The following is a 13,694-nucleotide window of genomic DNA, read 5'->3' on the forward strand; positions in this document are numbered from 1 at the left end:
ACACCAACTTCTGCAGTTTTTGTTTTTCTTTAGAAATCAATAATTTAGGTTTTCAGCTCCTCTTTTGTGCTCAACAGCAAAAAAAAAAAAAAAAAAAAAAAAAAAACTGATAAAAGATTGGAACCAAGTAAATTTAAATTTTTGAGTGAGATACAGTACTCAGCACGTACAAGTACACCCCTCACAAATCTCTCTTTTAAATTCATATTTTTAATAGGAAGCTATACAATATTATATATGTGGAAATACATTAGAATAATCAGGCCTAAAGCCAAATCTGGAGCTTATCTAATAAAATAACTTACAATAACACTCCAAAAACTAGTACACCCAACTTTACATGTTTTAGAAAAATAGTTAATGCAAATTAAAAAAAAAGAGGAAAATCAAGAGAAGCAAAAAATAGAAAAAAGTGTTGAAATTATTTGCAATTTGTTGCTTGAATTTAAATCTTTCTATTTCTAATTATGTTTGGTGTAACAGTGAAGTGGACACTGAGAACGGGTGCGGATACATATTCAGTCTTTATTCAGACAGAGAGTGGTCAAGCAAGCAACGATCAACTGAGGAGCAAACAGATAAGGGCGATCCAGTGTTGTGGTCAATTAAACAGGAAGAAGGTCAACAGGCAGGCAGCAGGCAACGTACACAAACAAACAAGGCGAAGGTCAAAATACACAGGAAAACAAATTAAGGAATCTGTGTTGTAATGTTTACAAACAAATCAACAAACTCAGCAACAGTGTTTCTGTGTTATTTAAATAGTCCATGTGATCAGTCTGTGAGAAGCATCAGTTCAAAGACATGCGGTACAGGTGAATTGGGTAAGCTAAAATTGTCCGTAGTTTATGTGTGTGAATGGAAGTGTATGGTTGTTTCCCAGTAATGGGTTGCAGCTGGAAGGGCATCCGCTGCGTAAAACATATGCTGGATAAGTCCGCGGTTCATTCTGCTGTGGCGACCCAAGATTAATAAAAGGACTAAGCCGAAAATAAAATGAATGAATGAAGTCGGCAGTTCATTCCCCTGTGGAATCTGCTGATTACTAAAGGTACTATGCCGAAAAGAAAATGAATGAATGAATGAATTAATTAATTATTTTAAATCAACAGTAAGGAATTTATATTATATTATATATTATTTCACTCTAGGAAATGCTGGCTTATTTAAACCTAAATTGGGTAAAATATGTACTAACCCAACCATTGGGTTAAATTTGGTTCTATTATTTTAATTGGCAGTTGGATTAGTCTATATTACATCCAAAATTTGGTTAAAATAACCAGGCAGTTTTTAGAGCGTATATTATCTACTGATTCAGCTAAATGTCCTGTATAATTTATAAGGAGAATTTTCTTGGACATAATTTCTTAGTTTTATCAAGTTAAAATTTTTTTAAACATTTTCTAGATTTATATTTAAAGTATATATTTAGAGGTCTGCCTTTAGATTTATTTTTTTATTTTTCATTAGACGTTTGCAGGTTTGCATTAAGAACAACCAATCTTTAGAATATGAACACATGGAAAGCATTAGATAATTTCAAAAAAATATCTTAATAAGGAATAATTATGGTGGCTCAGTGGTTAGCACTGTCACCTCACAGCAAGAAGGTTGCTGCAGTTCGAGTCCCGGCTGGGTCAGTTGGCATTTCTCTGTGGAGTTTGTATGTTCTCCCCGTGATCACGTGGGTTTCCTCTGGGTGCTCCGGTTTCCCCCACAGTCCAAAGACATGCGGTATAGGTGAATTAGATTAACTAAATTGACCATTTGTGTTTGTGTGTGTGAATGTGAGAGTGTATGGGTGTTTCCCTGTAATGGGTTGCAGCTGGAAGGGCACTGCTGCGTAAAACATAGGTCGGAATAGTTGGCGGTTCAGTCGCTGTGGCGACTTCTGATAAATAAGAGACTAAGCCGAAGAAGAATGAATGAATGAATATTGAATTATTAGTAACAATTCAAATCAAACTATACAAACATTTAGCAACTAGTTGGTAAAAAATTATATTTAGATACATTTATTAGTTTTTTCTGATACAGCTTTAATTTTTGTAAAAAAATTTTACAACTAATGAGACAAAAATGAACTACTATCATCGCCCATTTCAATAAAGGAAAACAATAAAATAATTCAAAACCAAATATTTTTCGGTCTAAAATGACCAGATGTTATTACACCCGAAGTAAATTTAAATGTAAAATTTTTTTTAAATTAATATGGTTATTATAACAAAAAAATAACAAAAAAAGCTTATCCATGTTCGCTTACAAGCACACACGCATTCCCCAAAAACAGCACAAAATGAAAAAATGAACTCACCATCACAGAAGCAGGTATTTTTAGCGTTTTATTTGACAGACCAAGACTTTGCTCTTTTGTGTCAGAACATCTGAGTACATGTGGAGGTCACAGTACAATGACATCGGGTCTGTTACAGTACATTCTTGTGCAAATACACCTCTCACAAGCATGAGGACACTGAGGGCCTTTAGGGGCCTTTAATAGCTTTCTGAGAACACAGAGGATGCGTGCGGCCAGGCACGTTCTCATATAGACCGATTCTGTGTCTTTCATACCTTATCAAATACAGTACTTTATATCAAATATTCCTATTAGTTTCAACATAGATGTTCAAATTGAAAGTTTAGGCTCAACGAGTTATTATAAAAGATAATAAACAATTTTTAATAGTGCATTACACAATTTAGTACACCAGATTAAAGCTTTAAGGAGAGACACTGCAGGCAAAGCACACTTTTGAAACTTTTTTTCTTTCAATCTAGTTCAGATATGTCCAAATCTAGGGCCCACAGACCAAAGTTGGCCCATTGTAACCTTTGTTTTGGCCCACCATGCCATCTGAGAGGAGAATGAGTATGAAGGAGAGGGTTCAGGCGAATGCCTTTATTTTATTTATTTTATTTAGAGCAAACTGAAACAAAATGTTTCAATTAAATGTTAAAATCAGAGTTTTTAAATGTAAATAATGTCCCTCGACGGATAGAGGACTATGCAGAAGACATCGGTGCGCAAATCAATAATAATTAAACTAGGGTAATTCTGTTATAAATTAGAGTGTTTTGTTTTTACTGTAGTAAGTTTATTATAAAATGTAAAAAAACGTTATTATTTAATATAAAGCAATGTTTTATAGTCATTGTTAATCATAAATAAATTAGGAAATTACTATTGCAAATATATTTACCTTCAGCCCACTAGCCTCAATCAAGTTTGGCTCTTCATAAGAAAAGGTTTGGGCATTCCTGCTCTATTTTAGGAAAACAAATGTTTTTTTTTTTTTTCCATAAATCTAAATTACAGCACACTAAACTTTACAAATAATCTGTTTTCAGAAGGGGGTTATGTCAGGTATTAATTTCAATTCAATTCTTTTGTTCTGGTTGCTTGCAGTATTTTCTGAATTATGGAGTGATAAAAATCTCAAAATCTCAAAAAACTTTAACTCTAGTGTAAATAAATAAAATAAATGTAATTTTTGAAGCTGACCTCATCTAATGTTCAGATTTTTGAGTCACACTTTACAATAAGGTTCATTAATTAATGCTACTTAATGCATTTACTAACATGAAAAAACAATGAACAATACATTTACTACTGTATTTGTTCATGCTAGTTAACGTTAGTTAATGAAAATACAGTAGTTCATGTTCATGTTAACTCATGGTGCATTAACTAATGTTAACTTGGACTTGGATGTTAATAATGCATTAGTAAATGTTCAATTATGATTAATAAATGCTGTACATGTGTTGTTCATGATTAGTTCATGTTAGTAAATGCATTAACTAATAAACCTTATTGTAAAGTGTTACCGATTTTTGTGCAAGAAATGTATGCAAATTAGTGCATATTTAAATAAATAATCCCTCATTTGCATAAAGCACATCTTCAAAATCATCTGCAAAAAATGTTTGCATTTCTCAGTGTATTCAATAAACTGATGGACGGATAAATATTAGTACTTAAATTAGGCTAACATATTAGCCTGCAGTGTCTTGCCAAATGCAAACCTTAAAGCGATAGAAACCAGAAATGAAAATTCTGTCATCATGTTTTGAGTCTTTAAGTTTTTTTTATTCTGTTGAACATAAAAGAGCAATGCTGCAATAAACAGCCATCAACTTTCATAGTTTTTTTTTTGTTCCTACTATGGATGTCAATTGCTGCTGTTTCCTTCTGAACATTCTTCAGAATATCTTGTTTCGTGTTCAACAGAAGAAAAAAATGAAGAAATTAGAAACTGTTGACTAAGTAAAATGTTCAGGCAGTTTTCATTTTTGGGTGAACTATCTCTTTGAGACTTTCAGATTTAACATCACATTATCATATTATCAAATGAACATACAACAAATATAGGGAAACCCATGTAACTTTTCAAGTCAGACCTTTGACAGTTAAAAAATTAAAGTGCTTGCAACATAGCCAATGATATGAACATAAAATAGTACAAAAATAGTTAAGTTGACTCATAAATGAGTATTTCCAGGCCTCCGCTCCGCTAGGAATGAACAGCCTCATTAAACGAACATTGACCGTTCCTGAGGATAGAAAATAAATCAGTTTACTTTAGGTGTTTTTAGGATGTTAAATGAAATTAGATGGTTGTTAGCAGTGATTTACCTGCAAAATCCTGTATTGCACTCAATATTATCATGACAGTGAGCTCCGTATGGTTTGTAGCCCATGATTCGCCACAGAGGAGACATCCGTACCTTGCGGTTCAGGATTTTTGATGACTGAAGGTCGGATTGAACCTCAGGTGTCACGACTGGTACAGAAGATACCTAAAATATACAGTTGAAGTCAGAATTATTAGACCCCCTGTTTATTTTTTTTTCTCAATTTCTGTTTAATAGAGATTTCTGTTTAATGCTTTCAACACATTTCTAAACATAATAGTTTTAATAACTCATCTTTAATAAGTGATTTATCTTATCTTATCTTATCTGATTTATTTTATTTTAGATATTTTTCAAGACTCTTCTATACAGAAATAATGTGCCATTTAAATGCTTAACTGAAATTAATTAGGTTAACTAGGCAGGTTAGGGTAATTAGGCAAGTTATAACAATGGTTTGTTCTGTAGACTATATGAAAAAATACGTAGCTTAAAGGGGCTAACAATTTTGACCTTAAAATGTTTTTTTAAATATAAAAAATGCTTGATTCTAGCCGAAATAAAACAAATAAGACTTACTCTAGAAGAAAAAACATTATCAGACATACTGTGAAAATTTCCTTGCTCAGTTAAACATCATTTGGGAAATATATCAAAAATAAAATAAAATTAAAGGTGGCTAATAATTCTGATTTCAGTTGTATGTTTCTTAGTCAGAAAGCACTCAACAAAAAAAAAGATGTTTGCTGTTTGTTTGAACTATAATGAACTGATACAACACAATTATTGGGTTTTTCGAGGGGGAAACTTAATTGTTTTATGCTCAATTTACTAAAGTTTGTAAAAACTAATAAGTTAAGTTAATTACTTTGGGTTGTGACAACACAAATTGATTGTGTGGAACCCAGCTTTTTTTTTTTTTACAGTGATAAGCATATTATAATTGTTTTAAAAACATGTTATAAATTATTAATTTAAAACATATATAAATTTAAATTACTAATATTTTAAAAAATATTTAACAAATAAATGTTTTAAGTTAACTTTTCAAATGTTACTTTATTTACTTTATTTATGACTTTAAACATTTTTATTAAATAATTATATATTTTTTAATTAATTCTGTAATGTTGTACAATAAGGTCTCATTTATTATGTTATCATGATAATTTAGCTTAAATGAAGCAAAAAAGATCAATATATCATGGTATTTTGATAATTAATTAACAAAACTGTCCATCATTAGCTAGGTTTCTTTAGATATCTACTAATGTATCAGAACATTCAATGCTGTATTAGTTAATGTTAAAGTCAATGTTATATAAATAATAAATGCCTGAGTTTCAGCAAAAATAACCTCACTTTGTTTAACCCATGTAAGTAATATTTGTTAACAAAAATGAAATTATTCATCATATCACCTCACAATGCACATATTTTAGTGTTAAAACCTTACATTTTAAAATATGTTGAAATTAGCCTAATCTAAAATTAAACATGTTGTACAACTAATTAAGGTAACATGTTAAGCTGAAACTGCAAAATGTTACATACACTTTTAAGAACATGACACACATAAAACACCTGCAAAAATCATTTTAGAAACTTTCACTTTATCAAAGTACTTTGCAGCCTAATTTGACCAATTTTATTGAAATATTCTTCTTTAAAGTCATTTTAATTATGTAAATTTTATATAAATTTCTTAATAATAAAAACATTTCCACTTTTGGTATCATTTCTCAAAATAAAAAAGAAAGTCAGTTTAAAACTCACCTGATATATCAGAACTTGCAAGATTAGTATGCAAAATCCAGCTTTTGCCGGGTTAAAGTGCTGCAGATGCATTTTGATGCTGATAATTCCTACAAAAGTGTAGTCTATCAGTGTGTCCTGGAGATCAGCGGAACTCTGCAATGTCCCTGTGTATTTATAAGCGTTACGTCCATCTCTTCTGCTCTCTTACTGTGCTCAAGGTCAAGGCCAAGATAAAATCATGTGATTTGGTCAATGTTTGAGCATTTACATAAGCCAACGTTAACATTTATACTAGTTACTGGAATTAATGGAAGTAAAATTATACTCTTGGCTACGCTTGGTGAGATTTACACTATGCTTTTAAAATGACAATTAATAACTATAAATTAAAGTGTCTAGGAACTTGTGCATTAATAAATGCTTTAAAAGTATAAAAAATCTTCACACTGCATGCATGTTTTTAATGTTTTAACGATTTAACAAATTTGTGTTGTTTAGAAATATGTGTAATCATTTGCAGCATTGGTTTAATAAATAAACAAATACTTTAAAATAGCTAAAATATTTTAATTAAAAGCGTTAAGAACTAATATTTAACGTTAGCAAATAAAATATTGTACATTTTTTACCGGATTTATATTTGTTAATACATAATTTGTTAATAAAACTTCAGAAATTATATATAGTTTTATATATTTTTATTGTTAAAATGTTTTTAAAAATGTGTCTAATAAGTATTTCATGTCATGATTATTGTTTTAATGATAAAAGCATCCAAAAAAAGTAAGGGTTTTATTTTAGTAATGATATTTTAATGGTATAATGTACTGTTGTAAACCCATATTATACCTCACCTTTACATTTATTAATCTACTCCACATTGCATATGTATTTCAATTTCAAAAACATTGTGTTGATTAGAATATGTTGTTTAGAAACATAACACAAAATCTCATATTTGGATTTAAGCTGGAACATATAAAAATGCAGAATAAATGTCAGAACTTTTTAAACCAGTATCTTTCTAAATCAATAGGTCATCGAGTTCACTCAGATAACATATGGCCTCATGCTAAAAATATTGCATTCCATTGCATCACCATTTCAACTTGAATATAATCAATATATATTACATGTATAACATTGTGCCCGCATAATAATGTAACAACTGTATTTTATTTAGTCTTACAATTAATATTTTTATTTTCATCACACCATTTAAAATGGCCTAATGGGGGACTTTTCAAATATGCAAATACTATATACTTTTTAAAAACAAAGCATGGTAGCTTAAGTGCAAAACAATACATAAATAGTGATGGTCAGTTCAAAAGTAAACTCAAGATAACCAATAGTTGCAGTAGCCTATAAAAACAACAAGGAATGTGTGTCAATAAGTGTAAATATATGCACATTACTTTTTTTAAACGAAAAATATATTTTAAATGTGTGATATCTGTTCCATTAATGAAAAACAATTGTTACTGCCAGTTTCTAACAGTATATTTAAAAGTATTCTTTCAAAATATTGGTCAATTCGTTGGATTGTTAAAATAGTACACTAACAAGTAATTTAGTAGCTTAAGTAGCACACATAAATAGAAAATGCTAGCCTACTTTACTCAAGTGTATACTTAAACAAATTGAACTTTAAGTTGGCTTATTTTTTTGTGAGGGATAGGACAAACATTGAAGCCCTCTTAAACATTATTCACATAAAAAAAGTAAATCTGTACAACTTTTGTTTAAATGTCTATTCATAAATTCGGACTATGTGGGTCAAAGCTAGCAATGACCTGAAAAAGAGCGGTAAAAGTTCAGCATGTGCTCCAGATGACAGAACAGTGTGATCCTGTCACTTAATCTGTGTATGTCGGTACAAAATGGAAAGCTCTCAAAATATTTGTTTTAAAAAATTTGTAATGTACACTTATGGTTTCATGTTCATTGGCGATGGCGTTTTAAGACACCTGTCAAAGTCCAAACGGTGAGTCGTGACAACACAAAGTCCATCGGGTTCAGGACAACGTGAGGTTCATAATACACATTTTAAGAAAAAATGAAATCACGCACCGCACTTTGCGCACAAAAATTTATGTAGTAAACTTAAAAGTGTGGTGCAATAAATAGCCATTTTGTTTCATAAATGAATGAATGCATACATTAATTAATTAAGAAATTAGTAAAAAATGAAGTAAATGAGTTAATGTGCTGAAGCTGCTCAATAAATTGTTATTGTTAATAACCATGTTGATATCAGTGTGCGTTTTTATTAATATAAAGTTTAAAATAAGTTTAACATAACATAACTGTAACATTAACACAACTAACTTAAGTTAGTTATTTATAATGAAAAAAAATAAAGACACATGCATGCAATATAGGCCAGTTAAAGACAAAATTATTAGACCTTTAGCTCCTGTAAATAAATTCTTTTAACATTTCCCATGTGCTGTTATACAGAGCAAGAACAATTTTCACAGTATTTTAAGACTTATTTTTTTTAGTTTGGCTATAATCACTCATTCATCAGTAGTCACACACTTCAGCCAGTAGATGGAGGAAAACAGCCATAAAACCAAAGAAGCCGAAAAAAAAATATCTGACATGAGGCATAACTATATGGCAGAGGTTAAAAAGCCACCATTTTAACTTAAATGAAAATTAAGTGTGTCAAATAAATATATGTGTGTGAAAATGGAGTATTCTGAAAAGCTGTAAAGAAAAACAATATTTAAGCATTCTTGAGATTGCAGTGTTAAACTGAACAAAAAATAATGCTTTTTTTGTTTTTTTGTTTATGTATTGTTTTTGCTGATGAATTGTTTCTGTGTACTTGATCAGCCAATTTCAAAAACAACTGTCCCATACAGACTGTATGATACAGTAAGAATTAAATAAACCAATCTACAAATAAGTTTTTGTGGTATTTATTTATTTTAATTTATTTAACTTTATAAGAATATACATTAGCACATTAGATTTATCAAGTAACCTACATTTAACAAAATTACGTGATAAAAAACATCTAAAACAAATAAGGAATAAAATAAACATTACATGTTGAAAAAAAATGTATGTATCTTTGATGATGAATGCATGTATCTTTGATTAAATAAATACAGCTTTGGTGAGCAGGAGGAGCTTATAAAACATTTAATAATCCTACTGACCCCAAACTTTTGACCGGTAGTCTATATTACATATTTATATTTATTTAGAAATTGTCAGCAAAGAAAAAGTTAAACTTTCAGAGTAGTAGATGACGATATGTTAATTATCATTTGCATGAACACAGTTTTGATACAAATATCATGGTTAAACTGTTGATTATTTGGAGGAATAAAACAATGCATAATTTGTGGTTTAACTACAAAGAATTTGCAGTCTACAACAATTGTTCATTTTCATATTGGTGATACGGCTACACTTACATTTTTAATCTTTGCAACTTGTTTGAGTTATTATCAGAAAAGTTCAGCATACTCCTGCATATTTTTAAGTATTTATTACGACAATTCTTCAAAGTAATAAAAGTAAATATGAAAAGTATTTTGCATGCTAATTACAATTCAATCATGAAGTGTATTTACATTTTTATTATTATTAAATCAAATTCATGCAATGAGCTTAATTTAAAGTTGTTTTTGACCTTCTTAAGAGAAAATAAACGTGCTTGGAAATGAACCTGCTTTAGAACGATTGCTGTTAGGCTACCTTTTATTTTTTTTAATGATAGTCTAATGTTTTAATAATAAATTTACATATTAATTGCATTTTGGAATTTTATTAATACCATTTCAATACTTTGAATGATATTTAATTCATATTATTATGGGCTCAATAGTAGGTTATGTATCTACACTTCTATGCAATGTTTTTTGGACAGTAGTGACAGTCACATAGACATCGTTAATCGACTGCTGAAGTCCATGTATCGGCAATCGGCTATGCATGTCTTACAGGGATTGCGCGTCATTGGCATCGGCTTTTGAGTTACACAGGATCGCAAACAAGGTAAATGTTTACTTCTTTCACTTTACTGTTGGCAGAGTCAGTGTTTGTCATGTTAACGTTATAAATATGCCCTGTAAGACTTTAGTTTAATGCCATTAATCCGCAGTTTTGAAGGTTATGAAATTACAGCTGGTTAGCAAACAATCAGGCTATCTGTCCTGCTAACCAGTCCCATGACTATTGATGTGAATTTGTCAGAGCTCCTCATCGCTGATGGTTTGAATTTGGGTCTATGAGAAGTGTTTGTGTGATATTTTATACGCCATTTTTGCTGGCTGTTGCTTATTTCTAGTGCAAGCTAATTGGCTAAGCTAAAGTAACCTACATTTGCTGAAGTTTGCTGATGTCATTACCTTTGCTGCTTGTCTCAGCTGGATTTAGTGTACATAAAAGTCAATATGAAGAGAAGAAAGATAATTATTTATTAATTAAAAGTACAAGTATAGTGCCATAACGATTTTTAAGATAAGAAGTGTGTAAAATTGGATTAACATTTCTTGTAATATTTGTATATTTGTAAATAAATTGGCTTCCAATTTAAATGTTTGTTTGTTTGTGTGTGTGTGTTTGTGCTAATGCAGTCTTTACCTATAAAAGCAAATAATGATGATTCAATAAAAACACACACAACGGTCAAAGACTTAAAAATGACAGGTTTTATATCAACACTAGCTAAATTTTATACGCTTGTATGTAAAAATGAGGTAAATTAGAAACTTCAGAAAGGCGGAACTTTTTAAAAGCATTAAGTATGTAAAATGTCTAGGTTTCTGTTAACATTTGTGAACATCATTATAAACCAGTTATCTCTGGACATTTAGTCAAATTTCCCATCTTTTGTGTATTTATTTGTTTGATTGTTTATCCTGTGTACCCTCCTGCCTACTCCTTAAAGTAATTAACATTAGTGAAGGTCAAAGTATTGCAAATAACGTTCACTTTTTTCTAGTAACTAGACCTACAAACTCAGGTAAGTATGGGACGATAACATAGAGCCTAGAGGTAAAGTTGGTTTTATATTCGCACGTCCAGACTTTATCCTTAATAATATAATTTCATAAAAGTATTATTTGCAAATTACAAATAAAGAATTTATATTAGCAGCCAGTGGCTATAAAAGGAAAACATTGATTACAGTCAAATAAATAATGCTTATGTTGTTTTGAAGTCATACTTACATGGGATTTGAGGCAGAATATTCAAAGTACCATGGTAAACAATATAGGGAGGGACCATGTCACAAGTTATTACTGAACGAATGTGCAAATATTAAATCAACTTTACCTCAATGGCGATAATCAGGTTCAAAGTTTACTGCGGTTTGGAAAAGTCAAAGTTTTAAAACCACCATATTTTTAAAATATACCATTTCTATGGTATATGTACAATTTTTTACGTGTTTATTTTGTAACTATTTTATTTAGTTTTATTTAGTTTAGTGCAACAGTATCTCCAGCAGAAAATTACCCTCCACATCAAAAGCTACTGTTCCAAAGTATTTTCAATGTTTCTTAAAATAAAATATATTGTGTTCAACAAAAGAAAAGTTGTTGTTTTTTACCCAGACTTTTTTAAAAATCTTATTTTAGAGCAGTAATCACGATACCAAGAAATCGTGATATTTTTACCCAATGTTATCATACCATCACAATCTTATACTGGCCCATGTCTGCTTAACAACACCTAAAAGGTAGATTAAATTTTGTAAAATAAAAACAATGTTAAGGTATTAATACACATTAATTTTTGTTTATGTTAATGTTTTATTTGTTTATGAGCAATTCCAGCGTTGTGGATTAGATATTTGCAGTAAAAACTCAAAACATAAATTTACATACAAAGTTTGTTAACATTATATTCAATCAAACAACTGACCACAGAGTTATGGGATCTGAAAAATACCTAAACATGAATGAAAGTTACATGAGTAAACATGTTTTATACTTTAAATGAGGAAAATAAACACATTATGGATGTGACCAAAAAAGTATGCGAGTTTGCAGTATACAACATACTTTGTAGAATTAAACGGCACAATCTAAAATAAATAATGCCAATTCTTATGGATAAGAGTTGGCTCTCTGTAGAACAAACTTGATTGATTTTATTTTATTTCATATTTTTGCGTTTATGAGGAAAAAATGTCGTTATGGATGTGACAGATGTGAAATTTCCACTTGTGTGACTGGTAAATCAAATATAATTGTTTGAAAACCCTGACAGATCCAGTTTTTTAATATTGTTAAAGTACTGTAAAATACTTGCTTACACAAAAAACTTAGAAAAAACCGTTTCTGTATTTTGGTAAAAACGTTTTTTCATGGCAAGGTTGACATTTGCATGGAGTTTCTCATTTCAATCCATTAGTTTTACAAAAAACGAAACCAGCTTAAACCAACTCATATCATCATTAGGAAGCTTGAGAGAGTTAATTTTACCCATTTTACATTCTTACTTTTATTTAATACATACTATAACAATTATATAGAGTTCATCTCCGTTTAATGGCTTGTAAAACAGAGTATGTTTAAAAAGTCATGATGGAAATCACACCAAGTTTATTGTTCACTTTAGAGGTGCCTGGTAAACATTAATAGCTGGGCGGGCTCTGTCAAGCTTTAACTTAAATGCTGTCTTTTAATCTCAGGTCAAAGGACATTTCCATGTCCTCCGCGGTCTGGAGGAAAGATGGACAACACGGGCTACTGCGGCGAGAGCTTCAACAGCCTGCAGAGCGGAACCAGCGATGAGGACCTGGTGGAGATCGCAGGAGCCACGCTCGACTTCTCCAGCACAGACGATGTGCCTCCTCTGGACCGCGATTACGGCTCAGGTGAGAGCCAGAGCTACCTGTGCTAGTGCTGTCGCATTACTGAAGCTTCTGACTTCTAGATCAGAGGTTCTCAAAGTGGGGGTCGGGACCCCCCGAGGGGTCGCGGGACAATGAAGGGGGGTCGCCTGGTGATTTTCAAAAATCAATTAATTTTTATTAAACCTTAAGACTTACTGTATTTTATCAGTAACCTACTGAAGAGAAAAAATAGTTGTTTATATTTACTATAAACTATATAGTTACTATAGTAGCTTATTGTTAATAGTTCTATTGGATTGCGACTTCTTGGGTAATTTCATTACACTAAAGACACAGCAATACTGTCAGATGCAGCAGATTGATTTTATAACAACAGGTTAAACTTTCTAGCCCATTTACAGCACTGACATACATAAAAAAGAAACAAAGAATAGACTTGGGTCTATTGGTGTGTGTGCGCATCATT

The 13,694-nt window shown here is 30.7% G+C and overlaps 2 protein-coding genes across 13 annotated transcripts in view; one reads left to right on the top strand and one right to left on the bottom strand.

Annotated features, from left to right (window-relative positions):
* Positions 1 to 2,335: 2,335 nt before the first annotated feature.
* Positions 2,336 to 6,571, bottom strand: si:dkey-22f5.9. Its single transcript, NM_001386361.1, is given in 3 exon segments — positions 2,336 to 4,560; positions 4,643 to 4,806; positions 6,418 to 6,571. Coding segments are annotated over 3 exon segments (276 nt in total). The 5' UTR covers positions 6,490 to 6,571; the 3' UTR covers positions 2,336 to 4,520.
* Positions 6,572 to 10,353: 3,782 nt separating this feature from the next.
* Positions 10,354 to 13,694, top strand: part of clcn5a (chloride channel, voltage-sensitive 5a) — a 33,213-nt gene continuing 29,872 nt past the window's right edge. For all 12 annotated transcript variants that reach the window (XR_012397248.1, XR_012397247.1, XR_012397249.1 and 9 more), the window contains exons 1-2: positions 10,354 to 10,416; positions 13,064 to 13,249. Coding sequence is in view for 1 of the 12 variants with exons in the window: in XM_001920748.8 (XP_001920783.2) it covers positions 13,105 to 13,249 (145 nt within the window). In the remaining 11 variants the exon portion in view is untranslated. The remainder of the gene's footprint in view (positions 10,417 to 13,063; positions 13,250 to 13,694) is intronic.

The sequence above is a fragment of the Danio rerio genome, chromosome 21 (genome assembly GCF_049306965.1).
Source record: "Danio rerio strain Tuebingen ecotype United States chromosome 21, GRCz12tu, whole genome shotgun sequence".
In the NCBI taxonomy this organism is placed as follows: Eukaryota; Metazoa; Chordata; class Actinopteri; order Cypriniformes; family Danionidae; genus Danio; species Danio rerio.